The 18223-nt window shown below is 52.7% G+C and overlaps 3 protein-coding genes across 6 annotated transcripts in view; 2 read left to right on the top strand and 1 right to left on the bottom strand.

Annotated features, from left to right (window-relative positions):
• Positions 1 to 3077: 3077 nt before the first annotated feature.
• On the top strand, positions 3078 to 5193 carry Mrpl55 (mitochondrial ribosomal protein L55). 2 transcript variants are annotated; one of them, XM_023707774.1, is made up of 4 exons: positions 3078 to 3477; positions 4062 to 4123; positions 4312 to 4513; positions 4915 to 5193. In XM_023707774.1, the coding sequence occupies exons 2-4, from the start codon at positions 4098 to 4100 to the stop codon at positions 5071 to 5073; spliced, it is 387 nt and encodes a 128-aa protein (XP_023563542.1). In that variant the 5' UTR covers positions 3078 to 3477; positions 4062 to 4097; the 3' UTR covers positions 5074 to 5193. The 2 variants fall into 2 exon arrangements, with proteins under 2 accessions (XP_023563542.1, XP_023563541.1); XM_023707773.1 differs by having other exon boundaries at positions 4065 to 4123; positions 4915 to 5190.
• A 2227-nt stretch (positions 5194 to 7420) lies between these two features.
• On the top strand, positions 7421 to 9774 carry CUNH1orf35 (chromosome unknown C1orf35 homolog). 2 transcript variants are annotated; one of them, XM_023707771.1, is made up of 7 exons: positions 7421 to 7727; positions 7827 to 7872; positions 7952 to 8031; positions 8093 to 8165; positions 8274 to 8359; positions 8939 to 9061; positions 9305 to 9774. In XM_023707771.1, exons 1-7 carry the CDS (start codon positions 7483 to 7485, stop codon positions 9384 to 9386), a joined length of 735 nt encoding a protein of 244 aa, XP_023563539.1. In that variant the 5' UTR covers positions 7421 to 7482; the 3' UTR covers positions 9387 to 9774. The 2 variants fall into 2 exon arrangements, with proteins under 2 accessions (XP_023563539.1, XP_004647586.1); XM_004647529.2 differs by having other exon boundaries at positions 9257 to 9774.
• A 1035-nt stretch (positions 9775 to 10809) lies between these two features.
• The window catches only part of Arf1 (ADP ribosylation factor 1), a 16805-nt gene continuing 9391 nt past the window's right edge, over positions 10810 to 18223 (bottom strand). For both annotated transcript variants that reach the window (XM_004647506.2, XM_023707772.1), the window contains exons 2-5: positions 12546 to 12729; positions 12347 to 12457; positions 12084 to 12208; positions 10810 to 11979 (exon numbers count right to left, since the gene is read on the bottom strand). In XM_004647506.2, the coding sequence (XP_004647563.1) occupies positions 11818 to 11979; positions 12084 to 12208; positions 12347 to 12457; positions 12546 to 12693 (546 nt within the window). In that variant the 5' untranslated portion in view covers positions 12694 to 12729 and the 3' untranslated portion in view covers positions 10810 to 11817. The remainder of the gene's footprint in view (positions 11980 to 12083; positions 12209 to 12346; positions 12458 to 12545; positions 12730 to 18223) is intronic.

Raw genomic sequence — 18223 nt, 5'->3', positions numbered from 1 at the left:
CCGCGCCGCGCCGCCCGCACGGCTGTCCTCTGCGCAGCCGCGAGGCGCCGTTCCCGTCGCGCTGCGGTGTGCGCCGGCGCTTCCCCGTGCGTCACTGCCCCTCGCCGGGCGCCTGCGCCTGAAGTGTGCCGGTCGCTGGCTCTGCGCTGACCGGGCACCGCAGGGCGGGAGAGGAGAGGCCAGGTGCTCAGTCCGTGTCGGGGCTCCTCTGTGGCTTGCACGGCCCTGGGTTCAGTGCGCCCCGTGGAGGCGTGGGGCCACAGGGGATGCGAGGGGGAGAGCGGGATGTTGCGGACAGCCGAGTGAGGTACAGATGGAGGCAGACAGGGCCAGCCCCTGAGACAGCCCGGAAGACAGATACTTTGGATGCTCCTGCTGGCGGCCAAACCTAAAGAGCAAAGATCCGAACAAATGCCGACTTCCCTAAAGATAAGCTGCCAGGATTGATCATCGCCGTGAGGGAGGTCAGGAAGAGTCACTAATCCAACTGCTACTGGCTGGCTACTGTATACATTCCTGTTCTGTTTGTGCCCGCTGGCTACGTGACTCTCTTCCCCATTTGGCCCTGGACTTAATCAATTTTACCTGAGCAGTGGTGCTTATAACCTTATTTGTTGACCATTGTTTTTGGCCCACCTCTGTGGGAAGCCATTACCTGGTATCCATTTTATAATAGTGTCAGCCGTTCCCTGCGGAGCTAAGTTTATGGTCCTTCCCACCTTGCCCTTTTCCCGTGAATCACGTGCATTGCCCCAGGGGTTGCACCTTCCCCATTGTCTAGATACCTGCTGACCCCTAGAGCTGAGACTTCCTCATTCCCACACTCCCTATATATACCCAGCACCTCCCCTGAATAAACGAGACTTGATCAGAATCCTGTCTTGTCTCCATTCTTTGTGTCTCCTGTCCCTTCTCATCCCCACTCCCCCTCTAGGGTCCTCATTGACTAACCCGCGGGTCGGGCACACCTCATGCCAACCTAATCGAGTTCCCATGTTCTCTACCTTAAACCCACCTCACCAGAGGTTTTACTCTGTAAAAGTCACTGGAAGGCATTACTGGCGTGTGTGCCCACCCCGCACCCCCACCCCCCAGCTCAGCGCGCGGTACCAGGGATGAACGCTAAGCAAGCCCTTCTTCCGCTAAGCTATATTGCGGGCCCTAGGTCTCCCTTCTGTCTCTCTCATGCACAGAAGCTTTAATTCCCCCAATAACTATTCTGCTTTTGATCTGTTTGTTCCTAAAATTCATTCTTTGGTTTTAGAAAACATGAACTCATCCCAGGTGCCTTTCAGCTTGGGAGTTTCATTCCTCTGTATCAGTGGGACAGAGAAAGGAAGGTCCACTTTGAAGCTTGCTGTCTGGGCTAGAAACACCTTCTGAGCTAACATTTAACCCAGGCTGTGACTGTTCCTCCAAGGGTCCTGAAGATTCAAAACCTCCACCAACCAGAGTCAAGCCATTCACTGGCAGTAATCAAACCTCAGACCAGTCCCTCACCATCTCCCCCAACACTAATGTTTAAAACTTTAAGGGCCTGCCAGATAGCTCAGCAGATTATTTTTTGGTCTGAATGCCCTCAGGGCAGGTTTGGCTGGCTGGAGTTGTGGGGATCCAACTACAGCAATCTGAGGCTGAAAGCTTTGTGGAAGCAGCCACTTAAAGAACTGAGCTAGGGCCAGGCCCCCAACCCTGTACTTTTAAACACAGTTTAAAAACAAAAAGATTTCCCTATGTTATCCAATGTAGGACTCCATCAGTTTCTCAGTATACCCCAGGGAAAAACAGCAGCAGGAATGAGGAAAAGATAGACAAGAAGAGTTGGGTCTGGTGGTGGCCCACTGCCTGACTGGCAAACGACCCCAAAACAATAGTAGGGCATTTATTTATGAAATGGAGATTATTTCCACATCAGACCAGAAGTTGGAAAGTTTATTAATAAAGCCAGCCTTCAGACCCTGCCTGGATTACAGATCTTAAATGTCTGTCCTGGCATCTGGATGTGCTTCTCCAATCCTTACAGATCAGAAGCATATCCAAGGGCTGTGGAGATGGCTCAGAGGAGTAAATGCTTCTCTGGCAAGCGCAAGGGCCTGAGTTCAATCCCCAGTTCGGGGGTGGGGGTGAGGGGGTAATCATATCCGTCTGGTGGTGGTCTTAGTTTCTTCTTGGCTTAAATAGTTACTTGATTTCCATGGCAATGGGATTCTTCGTAATTAGTTTTCCTATTATGTTTACAACATTTTAACAAAGGTGGGGAGAGACTGAAGGAGTTACAGCATCTAAACAAAGGTTGGGAAGGATTGAAGGAGTGATAACATCTTAAGCGTGGAGAAGTGAAGGATTTACAGCATCTTAACCAGGGTGGGGAAGGCTAAACTTGAGCTTCTTTGGCTAAGAACAAATTAATCCAACTGAGAGCCGCCACCCCCTATATTTATATCTTTGCAAAGTTAGTATCACATGACAGGAGAGTGTCACAGGTAGTATCACGTGACTAACAGCTGACAGTGAAAAGACCAGAAGCTCCTCTTCTGAGCACAGCCAGAGCCATAGAGGACTGCGGATACCCCGCTGTGCTCGGACCCTCTGTAGGGGGGTATTTGTTTTAAAACAGCTTCCTTAGAGCTGAGGAGGGGGCTCAGTAGAATAGGCATTTGTCTGGCAAATGTAAGGACCCGAGTTCAATCCCCGGTTCCGCCAAAAACGAAACAAAAAAACCAGCTTCCTTAACAGAGCTATTGGCGCGCCTCCAGTTTTGGGCTGAGCCATCTTCCTCGTGGGCCAGCCTCAACGCCCTAAAGTTTTCTCGCCCCACAAGACGCGAAGCTGTGCCAGTTCCTGGCCCGCTGCTGCAGGCGGCCCCGGGACGCGTTTCCAGTTCCGGGCGGAGGCTCGCGGGACGCCTTCTTTGGACGCCTAGGTCTCGGGGCCTCCTCGCAGATCGGCCTGGCGCGTGCCGCCCGCGCCGCAGGGGTGAGACACGCCGGCCTTCTCCTCCGCGCACGTCATCAAGCAGCGCCGGCCGCGTCCCTGCCCGCGTCCGTCGTCCTGGGCCGGCCGCTCCGCCCCTCCCCGGACGCGGCCCGCCGCGGCCTGCAGCTCCCCGCGCCGCGCAGCCTCGCCCCGGGCCCGCCCACTCGGCCTCTTGCACCGCCTTGGTTATGTCGCCGCCCCGCGGGCCCTCCGAGGATTCCATTCTGCCACGCGCCGGCCTCGCTCCTCAGGTAGCCTGCCCGCCCCGGGACCTAACGTCCCCCCGCCTTCACGGGGCCGGCTTCCGCCCGGCTCCAGCAGGCGAACAGCGCGCCTCCCGCCGACCCCGCCCCGCGGCCCGCGAGCCACGCCCCGCCGCCCGTCTCTACCTCTGTGTCAGTGCTCTGCGTCGTCGCCCCTGAGGACGTCAGCGCCGTGCGACGCCCAGCGCCGTGGTCCCGTGGCGCGGCCCCTGCGCGGGCTGGGTTTGCAACTTGCTCAGTGAGTATTCGGGTGTTTGTTACTCCGGACCTAGTTGAGATGTCCGGTTGTGTCGCGTTCGGCTGGGGCACAGGTCGGGGGAGATGAGCGGCTGCGCGGGGCCCGCGGGAGGAGTCAGGTGCAGGGGCGGGGTGTCGTGTGCATGCTTGTGGGGCAGACAGACAACTACCCCAGTGGATCCCCTCCTTGCTCAAGCTCGGGCCCCCAGAGGCAAAATGCGCGCACCCCAGTTACCGTCGGGTTCCTTGGAGAACTCAGATAGATACCAACGCGCAGAATCCTTTGAGAACTGGCATAGGAAAGGCAGCTTTTGGCTTACCCTTTATTAAGCAAGCACGATAATTCTCATTTCACCGAGTTTCAGGTGTATGAGAATATGAGCACAGATTCTATGCAGATACTGTACTACACTACTGTATTTGAGGACTTGTGGGTTTTGGTATTCCCAGGTAAGGGACTGCTCTGTGTGTGCCAGAGTAATACTTGATATATTTAAGTCTGAGACTTGTTTTGGCCAGGGTTTTATGAGGATGAATTAAAGCGGAAATTTTTTTGGAAAAGAAAAAAGATCTCTCCTTGCCTAGCAGGTCACACAGGGACAGATCAGGCCCGAAAAGAGAATGGCAGCTGTGGGCAGCCTACGTAGGTAAGTGGACTCCCAGCCCTGCAGGACATTGCCAGGCTTACCCCAGAGAACTCTCTCTCACCAAGACAGGGCTGTCCTCACTGCTGGAGGAGTTGTGCTCTTGACCTCTTCTGGTTGTGGGGCCTGCTTTGCCAGGAGCTGTGTGCTCTGTCTTAGTGCCCTCCACCGACTGGTGTCTGTTGCCATAGCTTGCTACCGCAGAGCATTGCGAAGGCAGTTGCATCCAGACCCCGATGCCTGCACACTTCCAAAAGCTGGGCAGACAGCAGCAGGGCTGCACTCACTCGCCTGCACCGCCAGGCCTATACACGCCTCTACCCAGTGCTTCTTGTCAAGCAGGACGGCTCCACCATTCACATCCGCTACCGGGAGCCAAGGCGCATGTTGGCAGTAAGTGTTCCTTGCTGGGGCTCCCTTGTGGCCTGGGGGAGGCTGAGTCATGATGGCAGGGCCCACAGCCACAAGACTTGGGCTCCAGATAGGCTGCACATAGGCAGAGGGGAGCAACTTGTTGGAGGAGAGCAGGGTTTCCACCTGTAACTCCTCCCAAGTGCCAAAATCAGGAAGTAGGATTACTGTTTTTAAAAGCTAACTCTGGAGGGAAAAACTAGAAAAACTTTCTCTTAGTACAGGTACCCTTTTGAAGGGAGAGAAAGACCAACAGGATCTTTAAAAAATAAATAAATAAATAAAAGTTAAAGGAGCATAGAATGGAAGCTATCAGACGAGGGCAAGGCCCAGGAAGTCATCTTGGTAGTTCTGCCGTTTCATGCGTTGGCCTCTGCTTACAGATGCCCCTGGACCTGGACACCCTGTCCCCTGAGGAGCGCCGGGCCAGGCTCCGGAAACGAGAGGCCCAGCTCCATCACAAGAAAGAGGAGGAGCCAGAGCTCACTGATGACTTTGATGCCGAGCGATACAGACAGTTTTGGGCCAGGACCAAGAAGTAACTGTGGCTTGAAGTTGCTTTAGGGACGTTGTGTAGACAGAAGGAGATCTCCTGTAAATGATATATTCCTGCCGTCACCAGCTCATGTCAGTGTCTTCCTTTGCATATGTGCTCCAGGGTATAGGTCCTTATCTCAGAAACCCCAGCTCAGAACCAGACAGGCCTCTGGGGTTCTGAGCAGACCAGAGGGTTTGGAATCAATTTAGATCAAACTTGTGGGTTGTGAGGATGGCTGCAAGTTTGTGGTGCACATGCATAGCCGGCAGAGAGCCCCAGCAGCCACAGCTCTACACTCCCAGTCTCAGGAGCAGCCAGGGTTACAGTGCTGCTGACCTGACCCAGTGGGAGACACAAGCCAGATGTTCTTGGGTGCAGAGACCGCTCAGGCTGCGGCCTGCAGTTGGTACCCCCACTCCTCTCTTCATAATCCCTTTTCTTAAAAGCTGCCCTGTGGGCACAAGGCACCCAAATTCACAGCCAACCTGTGTAACTTAGCAAGACCATTTCCAAAATGCTAGGGATAGCTCAGTGGTGGACCACACCTGAGTTTGATCCCACTACTGTAGGAAAATAATAAGGTACCACAGCCTAGGTGATTCATAAGCAGCAACTTCTCACCACTCTGGATGTGATCTTTCCTGCAGCTGGCATTGTCCCAAAGCAGTGGCAGAGCAGTTCATGTGAGGCAGTGGCTCACATTTTCCCAAGATAGGGTTGGTTAGGTTCCCTAAATAGCAGCGCTATCTGCCAGTGATCAGCCCAAGCATTTCCAGGGGACTGACCACCCAAGGCTGCAGTGAGCCTCACAGCAGAGCAAGCAGGGTGCCACAGCCAGGACCAAGGTGCAGTTTATATGAAGGTGAGAGGAGTTTGGCTTAGGGTAGGGCCGTTTCTTTCCAGTTTGGGCAGCTTTTGTTAGTGCCCAGGACTCAGAGCCAGGCAGCATTTCCTTGTGCTCTTGGTTGGCACACAGGGCAGGAGAACTTCAGGGTCCTCTTACTTGAGGCCGCTAACCTTGAGGTTGCACCCTAACCTCTTGCCCTTCCAGAGCCCCATTTCCTCATGGCATCACAGAGTAGGGGTGGTCTCAACCTTGAATTTCAGGGACGCAGTCCATGTGGGATTGGGGACTGTCGCTGCCTGGTATACTCATCCTTGGCCTGGTATTGTGTGGGCCGCCATTTATGCAAATACGTTGTTGGATAACACATAAACCATGCAGGCCCGTAATGCACTAGCTTGTTTTCCTCTGGATCCTAATCGTGGGGACGGAGTCTGGTTTCAAAAGCCTTGATCGCATCAGGCTTGCCTTCAAGGAGCTATTTCTGTGGCCTGTGAGGACAAAACATAAGTGTGTTCTTTATCAGTAAAGCACAGTCCCAGTGCTGGCTCCACTGGCTGGCTGTCACCAGCTCTGCAGAGCACACTGATCAATATGTTTATTACTCCTGGAAAAGATGCAGGGCCTCCACAGTGAGGCTTTGCTACCCTCATCTTATGTAGGCTCTGCTTCTCTAGGCACTGGCTAACCTGTGTTTCTCCTGTGATTTTATCTACTTGATGCCAGGGGCGCCTGTCCATCATTGCACTACCCGATAGCCCAAGCTGTATTTTGTTCTCCAGCAAACTGAAAGGAAGGCAGAGTCCAGTGGCGCACATCTGTCATCACTTTGGGAGGCTGAGGCAGGAGGATCTTGACTTTGAGCCCATCCTGTACAATTAATTGAGTGGCGGATATAGTTCAATGCAAATGTTGCAGAACGCAGCATGGCAGGACTGGCGCGGGCCCTTTGGCATTGCCTGCTTCCCTGGCGATACAGCGCGCTCGTCCTTGATCGCCCACGGTGACCAGCCACTGTTGCTTGCTGTGAGTCACCTCAGCTCCCGGGGCAGTGTACACCGCACAACTGTAAGGGGCGCTGTGGAAGTGGCATCGAACAGCACCCTGTCCGCCTTTGCCTGTCGGTTACGTTCTACCAGCTCAACCAGATGGGATGGGGCGGGAGCGGCGCACGGGGTGGAGGCTGAGGGGGCGCAGTGCAGGGTCTAGCGGGTCAGGATCTAGCGTCTGTAGTCCCCTGGGTAGGTAATGTACTGCGCAGGCGTACGAGAACCGGGGCGCTTCGGCTAGCGGAAGAAATGCAAAGCACGGGCGCTCAAGAGTTGGGTGCGTGTGACGCGGAAGCGCGAGGGACCACGGCAGCTGAACGGTCCGCGGGAAGGCTGGGGCGCTGGAGCTCAGGCGTACGCCTCCCGCTGCACAGGAAGCGCCGGGAGGCCCCGTCCGCCGGCTGGGCGCCGCACTGCGCAGGCGCGCCCGGCCGCGGGCGTGACGTCATAGAGCTCGCCGCCAGCCGAGGCGGGGTGGGGCAGTCCTGGTTGCCGCTGGCTCCCTGGCCGACCCGGAGCCATGTTCGGCTCCAGCCGCGGCGGTGTCCGAGGTGGACAGGACCAGTTCAACTGGGAGGACGTGAAGACTGACAAGCAGAGAGAGAACTACTTGGGCAACTCGCTGATGGCGCCTGTGGGCCGCTGGCAGAAGGGCCGCGACCTCACCTGGTACGCCAAAGGCCGCGCGCCGTGCGCGGGCCCAAGCCGTGAGGAGGAGTTGGCGGCTGTGCGAGAGGCGGAGCGCGAGGCGCTGCTGGCCGCACTGTGAGTGGCGCCGGGCGCCGGGCGGCTGGCACGGGGTGCAGGGTGCGGGAGCTGGGCGCGGCGGTGGCCAGGTCCTGACGCTCCCTCCCGCCCCGGCAGCGGCTACAAGAACGTGAGGAGGCAGCCCACCGGCCTGAGCAAGGAGGTAGGTCGGACGGCCCCGGGGATGCGGGCGGGGCGGCACATTTCTGCTCTCTGCGAGCCAGCTGTACCCCTCGTTGTAGGACTTCGTGGAGATCTGCAAGCGGGAGGGCGGAGACCCCGAGAAGGGCGTGGACCGGCTGCTGGGGCTGGGCAGCGCCAGGTACGGCGAGTTGGGGAGGTGGGGAGCGGGAGGGCTGGCCCTCACCAACCTGTCCCCGCAGTGGGTCCGCGGGCCGCATGGCGCTGTCCCGGGAAGACAAGGAGGCCGCCAAGTTGGGGCTGTCAGTGTTCACGGTAATCGCCGCTGGGCCCGTGTCAGGTCCCGGGGTGGGGTCTGGGAGACCTGGGAGACTTTGGAGGCCACCGCCCGACCTCCGCCCTCACAGCTCTTTCCTTTGTCAGCACCATCGCGTGGACAGGGGTGGGCCAGGGGCCGACGTAGCCACGGCAAAGAAGAAGCCACGCGCAGAAGACCAGGCTGAGTCGGGGTAAGGTCCTCCTTAAATGGAAGCTGGCCTTGACTTGCTACTTGACGCCGGGAACGGTGCTTGGAGGTGGCTCACTGCTGGGGCTAGGGAGGCAGCCAGGGTCAGTGGGGCTTGCTTTTTGGCTTGTTCAGGCAAGCCACAGCTCTGGGAGCTTCACTGTTGCAAGCCTTAAGCTGCCCACCCATTGTGAGGCTGGGAGTCTGGGCCTTGGCAGATCTCATTAGCTCCCTGGTGCAGGGGGCAATGTGGTGGTTTATACGCAGGAGTCAGGATCTAGCCAGCTTACTGACAGGCGGAATAGCAAGGGGCTGTGAGACCTCCAAATTGGCACAGCCCAATGGAGCTCTCTGCCTCTACTTGTGTTCCATAGTTGATCATAGCATCTTCTATCACATGGGAGTGTGTAGTCCTTGGAAAGGTACTGGATGAGTTCCCAATGTTGTTTACTGAGTAAATAAGCTGTACAGTTGCACATAAATGCTGGCTTCCATGTTGCACAGCAAGGCTGCTTTGACTGCCATTAGCTCTCTCTCATCCTTAGGGTTGGGATGAGGCCCTTTCTATCCCTCCCCTTTGCAGTACAGAGAGCAGTAAGAAAAGCAAGAAGGAAAAGAAGAAAAAGAAGAAACACAAGAAACAGAAGAAGAAGAAAGACAAAGAGCACCGGAAGGAGGCTAATGCTTTATCTCCATCTCCAGATCGGTAGGCCGGGCCAGCCTTTGGGGGACTTAGGAAGAGGGTGCTCTTGAGGCTGGAGGTGTGGCCTAGCAGTCCTGAGTGGAGGCTCTAGGGTGTCCAGGATTGTTAGGCCTGAGGAAGGGCCTGGAGCTCCTGGAGCAGGGTGAGGTGTTTGCCTGCCCAGCACCTTCCTCTAAATGTCTGGCCATCCTTGACCAGGCCTGGCCGTTGCTGGCAGCATGATTCTGACTCCCCCTCCTCTTGCAGAAAGAGGCGGAAGCGGGGACACACTGGGGACAGTGGAAGGAGCCCATCCCACAGACAGCAGAACAGAAGCTGTGATACCTGAGGCTGCAGCTTAGCTGTGACAGCACAGCCCCTGCAGCCTCAAGCTAGAATCTGGTGCACTGCTGCACAGTGAAGCCTAGACCTGTGGATTGTGACTGCACCTACCTTCCTTATCACCGGCTGGGTCTGCCTAGGGGATCTCTTGTCTGGGTGAGCAGGCACCTGCTAGGTCTTGGGAGCCAACTGGCAGGCTCAGATGGAGGTGAAGTCACTTGGTGGAGACTCCTCCAGGTCTTGGGCCTTGCCCTGCCATGAGGCGCATGCAGAGCTAACCAGGAGGTTCTGTCTTGTCCATGGCTGCAATGGTCTGGGTCTCCTGAGTCTTTAACTATGATCAGTTACTTTTCTTTCCCTATCAACTCATTTTATACTTAAATAAATTTATTTTAAAAGAATGTATTGTACATTGGGAGGTCAGTGTGGGGATGTGAAGTACTCAACCAGGAGAGAGGTCCAGTAGAATGGCCCATCTTCCAGCTTGCCTCATGGGGGCCTCCATGTTTGCAATGTGGTTTTGCTTGGGCCATGGTGATTTTACACGTACTAGGATCCCAAGTCTTCCCTGTGTATGGCCAGGCAGGATCAGTGTTTGGGGCTTGATGGTCCAGGGCCCAGTGGACCCTGATGATGAGTTCTGTCAACCTGAAATGCCTTTATAGGCAGATGGGTGAGGTCTGGCAGATCTGAGAAGCAGGTGCATACCTGATGCCTTGGGGGTGCCTCTGCTTGCCTGTGCCAGCCCAGTGCCTTAGTAACATACACATCAAAGTAAGCTTGATGTGCCTATTATTTTGCTCCCAATTCTAAAAGAAACTGAAGTGTTAAGGGTGGCCCAGGGCATACTCTGTAGGTATCTGTAGAACGCTAGGCTTACCTTGACTTCTACACTGACCTTAGCCTGCCTCAGCAGATGACTATCTCTCAGGCAGTGGCCTGGGCCAGCACCTCTTTGAGACCCTGTTTATAGGAGGGCACACTTGGAACATGGTAGTCACTGCCACCAAGGGACAGGAGGAGGCCCATAACTCTGCTGGTGCAAGTACCCTGTCCCTGCACAGGACAGACAAGTAGAGGGCCAGGTGTGGTGCACAGGAGGCTGAGGCAGGATTGTGAGTATGAGACCAGCCTTGGCTAAAAAATGAGCTCAAGGACAGACTCAACTACATAAGTGAGCCCGTTTCAAAAAAAAAAAGGAGACCCTCTTAACTCACTCCCCTCATACACCTAGTGTGTGACCTAGGAAGCAGAAGTGTTCAGAGCTGAGGCCACTTGCAGTTTGTCCAACTTTGTTCACTTTCCAGGTGGCAACCTGGTGACTGGGTGACAAATACTGGAGAGCCTATGAAATAGTTAAGAGACTTTATTCTAATAGCTATAATTACAGTGCTTGTCGAAATGAAAACTGAAAACAAGTATACAAAACAGTTGATTACTAATCGTGTATTGAAAGCAGTAAGAGGTTCCACAACACCAAATAAACCAGTTCTGAAGTTTCCCAAGGTAAATTTAACAGCTCCAGCTTCTTCAGTGTTTATCAAAATACAAAAGAAAAAAGTAGAGGTCATCTTTTCTGATGGCAAATCGGACCCTTGCAGGCTGAGGGAGGAAGCTACTTCACACATGGAGGTGGGGGTGCTCCGGGACTGTGGTCTAGAGTGGACCAACCGACCCAGTTTGCACGCGCTCCTGCTGGTGAGACCCAGACTGACCAACGTAAGTCCCGAGCGGGCACTAGGAATAGGCTGCCACTCCAGCTGCACACTGACCGAGGGGGAGGGTGGGCCCTGTACCCCTCTTAACCTTCCCCGCTACCCCAAGGTGACCATGTGAGCATGAGTACAAGCACAATGCTATGGAATGCAGGTGACCCAAAGACAGGCGGGCCACAGGGTCTCAACTGTGACCATGCAGTGGATGGCATTTGTTCGTCACATCTCTGGAGTTCCCAGAGGAACAGCTGATCTGATGATCAGGCTGAACCGCACTAGGAATAGTCTCCCTTCTGTGTGTTCAAGTGTTCTCCTCACCTTGTAATTTTTAATTATTTTTAAAAATGCACTGAGTTTGGGTTATACACCAACCACCAAATGGATCCTGACACCAATCTACAGTTCAGTGGCTCCTGGAGGCCAGGTGCCCATGCACCCAAATCCCTTCTCAGTACTAACAGTGAGTTGATTTTCTTTACAATAAAAAAGCTGAGTAATATTGCATAGGAGTACCAGAAACTGCCTCAGTGGAAACAGAAACTATTTACATTAAATAAAAACCTGGCTGCAGGCGTCTGCACATGTACAGCACGATGTGTGCACACTGTGACCAACCCATGGAGACAGCTTCTGGCACTCAGGACCACAGAGTCGCAACGTTTGCCACATGAGAGGAAAGCGGAGGGCAGAGAAGGAGAAAGTGAGGGGAAGGGGGATTCTGGTTCACTTCTGGTTCCGGAGCTGATTGGAGAGCCAGTCCAATCCTTCATAGAGCCCGTCCCCACTGGTGGCACAGGTGGCCTGAATGTACCAGTTCCTGTGGCGTAGAGAGTGCAGCCCCAGCTTGTCTGTGATTTCAGCTGCATTCATGGCGTTGGGGAGGTCCTGGGGAGAAGGATGGGTCAGCAGCAAGGCCACCTTGACCTGTCTCCAGGCTTTTCCTCCCTCCCCAGCAGGGGATGCCCAGGTATAAGCCTGCTGCCACCTACCTGCTTGTTGGCAAACACGAGGAGGACAGCGTCCCTGAGCTCGTCCTCAGCCAGCATCCTCATGAGCTCTTCACGGGCCTCATTCACACGCTCTCTGTCATTGCTGTCCACCACAAAGATCAAGCCTGCAACACAGCCAGGACTACCGCAAGTCCTGAAAACAGCCCACCCACTATACCCTTGAGCAACAGACCCACCCCCAAGAGAGACTAGATCTCAAGGACACAGATGGGAGGAAACTAGGATGAGGACTGGCTGCTCACCTTGGGTGTTCTGGAAATAGTGGCGCCACAGTGGTCGAATCTTGTCCTGACCACCCACATCCCACACGGTGAAGCTGATGTTCTTGTATTCAACCGTTTCCACATTGAAACCTAGGAACAATATTGCAGCTGAGGGCCCTCTGCACCCAGGAGCCACCACAGGCCCAGGCCCGGGCCCCCTCCCAGCCTGGCTTCTCACCTATGGTAGGAATGGTGGTCACAATTTCACCAAGCTTCAGTTTATAAAGAATTGTTGTCTTTCCGGCAGCATCCAAGCCCACCATGAGAATGCGCATTTCTTTTTTGCCAAAGAGGCCCTTGAAGAGGTTTGCGAAGATATTCCCCATGCTTGTGGATGCGTGGAACAGAAACTGGCCAGAGACCTGGGGGGAAGCAAGGTGTCCTGGGCCTGTTCTCAGGCTGCCAGCACAAGCCGCGTGGCAGGTCAGGGGCAATCCATCCAGGGATATACTATAACTCTTGTTCCCAGGTAACGGAAGCCACGTGCCCACCTGGACACTTAAGCTCCTGCAGCCAAAGTATGCAGCTGGTTCTTCCTGTCAAAGTCCATTCACCCTGATGCCAGCAAGCTTCAGGACAGCTCCACAGCCATATTCAAAGAGCAGGCAAGCTATGGTCTCAAAACCCTGCTTTCTGAGGTACTTGACATCTCTACAGCCAAGCACAGCTTTTGGTGGATAAAGAACCACCCAGCCACGTGTTCTTCCGTTACACCAGCATATGATGACAAACAGCAACTATAGCGGGGCTAGGACCTTCTTGCCTTTACTGCCACCAGAGGACAGGTCACACTGCAGTCTCAGGACCATGGGCCACATTCCCAACTTGCCAAGGAGCTTGGTGGCAGCATACCACAGGACAGGCCCAGGAAGCACAGTGGTGTCACCTGATGGGGCAGTCACGTGACACCACCCACGAAGTGGTCCAGATAGCTAGGACCCTACAAGGCACCCATGGTGAATCCCAGCAGCATACTTTGAGGACATGCATATATGAGGACAGGTTCTTGCAAGGACACATACTGTGTCTGATGCATGCTGTGACAATAGGGTCCATTAGCAAAACAGAAAGCTGGTGGCGCCAATAAGGCCAGCAGGAACAAACCATGGGAGCCTTGCCTAAGACCTGAAGGCCTCTAGGGGAACACAGGGCTTCCCAGGCTCACCACTGTAAATACTTTGGGCCCTTAGTTGTTTTCTAGTCCAGAAATTTAGCGCTTTCTCAAATGTTGGCTGCTGGAAAGTTAGATACCAGTGGCATCTTAACAAGCAAGGGCCATTACACAGTTTTCAAAAACAAAGAGATGGCTGAGGAGATAGCTCAGTAGAGTAAGTGCTTGCCTGGCAAGCACAAGGTCCTAAGTTCAATCCCTGGTACCACCAAAAAACAAAAACAACAAAAAGATACATCTGTGTTCATATAGCCCACAGCAAGGTGAACAAGCACATATAGGGCAGGATGGCTGTCTTGTCCCTTTATACTTAAAGATCACAGGCTGGGTGGCTCATCAAGAACAGGTGTTTACTGCCACAGTCATGCAGGCTACAAGTCTAGGATCAAGGGCTAACTGTCCTCTGGAAGGGAGAACTACAATATCCTCTTGTGATGGAACAACAGGAGAGTAATTCTACTGCCAAAGCTCCTTACACTGGGGCCCCAAGCATTTGTGAGGAGCCCTGTGACCTGAACACCTGTCCCAACATTCTGCACTGAGATGCAATTTCCCACTGACTTGTCCGAATCTTGGGGATACACAGACCACAGCACTGTGCCATTTATTCCTGCATGACCATCCTTGTGCAGCTCTGCATTGCCTGTGCTCCTCTTGTGACCATGTGTACACACCAAGGCTGCCTTCTTTTAGGAGACCTTACTCCTGTTATACATAGGTTTCAGTATCTGGCATCTCCAGATGGCATTATGCCTGGGATCATGTTTGGGGTGCTTAACCTTATCACTCCCCCAGCCACTGGCTGGAAAACATGCTTTATCAAGTGCCCTCAGGACATGGTCTTGCACAGTATCACATAATGAAAAAGTTATACTCTGCCAGCATGGTGGGGCATGCCTGTAATTCCAGTGAGGCAGGAAGATCGCTGTGAGTTTGAGGCCAGCCTGGGCTACATGGTGAGACACTATACCCCCCCCCAAAAAAAAAAAAAGTTACATGTCTGAAATTAAGCAGACTTTGCTATCAGGTCACTTTTCTGGCAACAGCCAGGTCCTCAGATGCAAAGGATGACACAGAGCAAACTACCACTACTTCTCAGTGCACTGAGAGCACTGCCTTTAGGGAAAAACTGTCAGGACAGGGACAAAGGAGAGGAGATGCTTGGGACTACACACAAGACTCAGCCTTTATTCTTTCCAACTGAGGAGGAATAAAATAATTTAGGGGTCACAAAGGCCTCCCCCCTTTACCTCTGGTGCAAGCCTCCCTCCTACGAGGTTTTCAGTGGGCTTTGGGGCAGAATCTGAGGAAGGGAGCCCAAGGTGACTAATGGCTGAACAAGTACAAAAGTGGAACTCCCAAGACATGGGCTGTGGATGGGATCTAGCTGCACTAAGGAGATGTGAATGGGCACATAAATTCCTAGGACACCTTGCAGATGCACACAGGAGCAACCTATGGCCTCTGTGCAAGGGACCAGCAATTCCTCAGCATCTGAAAGCTCCAACCAGACCTATATTGTCATTGAGGGCTTGGATGTGGCTCAGTGGTAGACCTCTTTGCCTTGTATGCATAAGGCCCTGGGTTCAATCTCCAGCACCCCATTTAAAAATAAAAAAGTCAGGCAGTGAGATAGCTCAGCAGACTAAGCACCTGCTTTGGCAAGTGCAAGGACCAGGGTTAGACTCTTAGTCCTGCATGCTGCACCAGCCCCGCCCCTGGTTTGCACTGAGCTAGTGACAGAGTCTGGCCATGGAGGCATATGCCTGTAATTCCAGTGCTGAGGAGGCTGAAAACAGGAGGATCACCACAAGTCTGAGCTGCATAGTGAGAATCTACCAATTACACAAATGAAAAAGTTGCCGATGAGCAAAAAAGGAATTCAGAGGGAAGCAATGCAAGACAGGAGACAAACAACTTAAAAAGGAAAAAAACCAAAGATGGGGATGTAGCTTAGATGGTACAATATTTGCCTATTTATACCTAAGGCCCCAGGTTCAATCCCCCACCTCCAAAGAAAAGTAAAAGCAGAAAACCCACATTCAACACCAACACAGATTGGTTAAAAGACACTTTGCTCACCAAACAAGAACAGGATACTAGAACAAAAGGAACAAAGGGGCTGGGGAGATGGCTCAGTAGAATAAGCGCTTCCCTGGCAAGGGCAAGGGCCTGAGTTCAATCCCCAGCTCCGCCAAAAAAAAAAAAAAAAAAAAAAAAGGTTCTGAAAAAAAAAAAAAAAAAAGGAGCAAGAACAAAAACTAATTCTACCAAGAGTCAAAATGAAAAGCTCAAGGGCTGGCCAAATAGCTCAGCGGATTAAAGCCCCTGGTGCAGGGACCAGGGGTTCAATCCCCAGGCCTGCTGAGCAGCTCTGGCCCTGGGGCACACTGAGACAGGAGACAGATTGGGCGTGGTGCCGTGCACCTGTAATCCTAGCTCTTGGAGGCTGTAAACAGGCAGATCACTACAAATCCATTCTGGTAGTGAGACCCTTAGCACCCTGTAAACCCTTCCCTAAAAAAGTTAAAAAAAAATAAGAAAAGCTCAAAATTAAGGTCTTAGCAGAATGAAGAAAAAAATAATGGATAAAAAAGGAAAACAAGCAACCTGGAAGTCAACATCAAACTAACAGAAACCCCCAAAGGAGTACCTGGAAAATTACAGACCATTCTTACATGTTCTAGATGAGAACACATGGCTAAGGGCTGAGGCCTGCTGCCAAGGCAGCCCTGGAAGATGAAAGCTCTCAGGCAGTGCTTCTGAAATTCTAAGAAAATGCTTATCTTTAATCTTACAAGTTAGGTGGACAATAAGAGTAACATCACAAGGCTTCCCACATTCACCTTTTCTATGTGGGACTGACTGAATGAGAAGGGAATCCTGAGTAACAGACAGGAAGCAGCTGCCACACTCCTTTCAGACTGGAGTAGGAGGGCAGAGCCCTCAGAGCAAGAAATGTACCACCTGCCTGTTTCTGTCATGGGTTCTAGCAACACGGGAATTAGGTAAGCTACATATAAAAACCCAAGAATGAGCTGGATGCACAGTCCCACAGAGGGGTCCTCTCATGTTTTACTCCAAAACCCAGAAGCAAGAGGCAGAAACATATGCAGCGGTGTTCATCCTCAGGATCCAAGTAAGAGCAGAAACTAGGACCATATGTGGGGTGCCGGCCAACACTGGGCCTTGCAATACACACTGTATTAATGAAAGCTGACACAAATATGCTGTACCAAGGGGGGGAAAAGTAACCATGCTCTCCCAGCCCCCACAATGGTAGAAAAAGAACATTCCAGATAACCACATCCAGGAGTGCAGATCTATAATCTGTTTTTGCCCACGTGTGGTGGCACAAACAAAGCACTGCTCACAACCTGTATGTGTCCGCTGCCAAACTCTAGTACCTGACATGGTACAGCAAGGGGATCCAGACCCGAGTGCTGGGCCTGGTGGCTTTGCAGCACCCCCAAACAGGGAGGCTGTGATGACCATGGGGTCACATCTAAGCCCCCATGGACAGGGATCATAGAACGCCTAAAGGGTCATTACTTTGGTGGGGTAAGCCAGAAGTCTCATGTTTAAGATATCCCACAGGCACCTAGGACTGTACTACACAGGCAAAAGGTGGTCAGTACTTCTTGCCTTGACAGGTCTCAGTGTCCCTATAGAGACCCGTCAGTATCCACTGTTTCTCTTAACAGGCCTAAATCCCAGAGGAGTTCTGCAGTGGTAGAATCACAGGGCCACGAGTCACTGCCAAGGGCTCAGGGCAGGGTCTCAAATGCTTAATGCCTAGTCTAGCCAGGTACTTCCACTTTTCTTCCACCCCAACCCACCCCATCATGAACCAAACTAGCTTTTCAGGTTCCTCTGAATTACCCTGTGATTAGTAAGCAGTGACAACACTTCCCAAAGAGTCCCAGAAAGGAAGATGTTCAGCAGGGCAAGAGCAGGTCAGGCTGTTTCTTTTTCTTGCCTAAGTATATATAGGCTCTACCTTCCATAAGAAAGGTCTTTCAGAAAGAATGTGCTCTTGGTGAGGCCCATAGGACAATAGACTTGTACTCTGAGTGGCCTCTATTCTGGCACCACCTTCATTTACATCTCTCCATCAGTGAAGGGTATTCCCCAAGGAGTCAGGAGGACAGACTGGCCTCCCAAGTAAAGGTGAAACACACACTGGTTCCACATCAATCGAGTGAAAGCAACCCGATTGGGTTAGCTACTGAAGAGATACCAACTATCAGCCAACCAGCCAGCACCTTCCATCCCCTATTTCCCTCAAAGTCTCAGGGACTCCTCAGGCCTGCAGAGCTAAACCATGCCAGGAACCACAAAGAGGAACGGCTCAGGTAGGAAGTTTACCACTTCCTTCAAACTGTTAGTGCCAGTTTTAATACACTCTCACTGGGAAGACAGGGACCTCCCATTTGGGGCACACAACAAATGAGTTCTGTGGATGCAGACTCTGTTCTGAGCTTCTGACCCAACACAGCACTGTGTACTGGTGAACAGGACTCACACAAGCTCTTCTACCTGAATAAAAGACAGGTGATATTATGAGTTTTGCTTTCATTAAAGTCAAATTCATTGCAGTATCAATTATACAGTAAAATCTACAAACCAACAGTTTGTAATGTCAGTTTTTCTAATTTGAGGAAAATCAAAAGATTTTTTTTTTT

Source organism: Octodon degus, unplaced genomic scaffold (genome assembly GCF_000260255.1).
Source record: "Octodon degus isolate 3935 unplaced genomic scaffold, OctDeg1.0 scaffold00310, whole genome shotgun sequence".
NCBI lineage: Eukaryota > Metazoa > Chordata > Mammalia > Rodentia > Octodontidae > Octodon > Octodon degus.
This window is presented reverse-complemented; position numbering and strand designations above follow the sequence as displayed.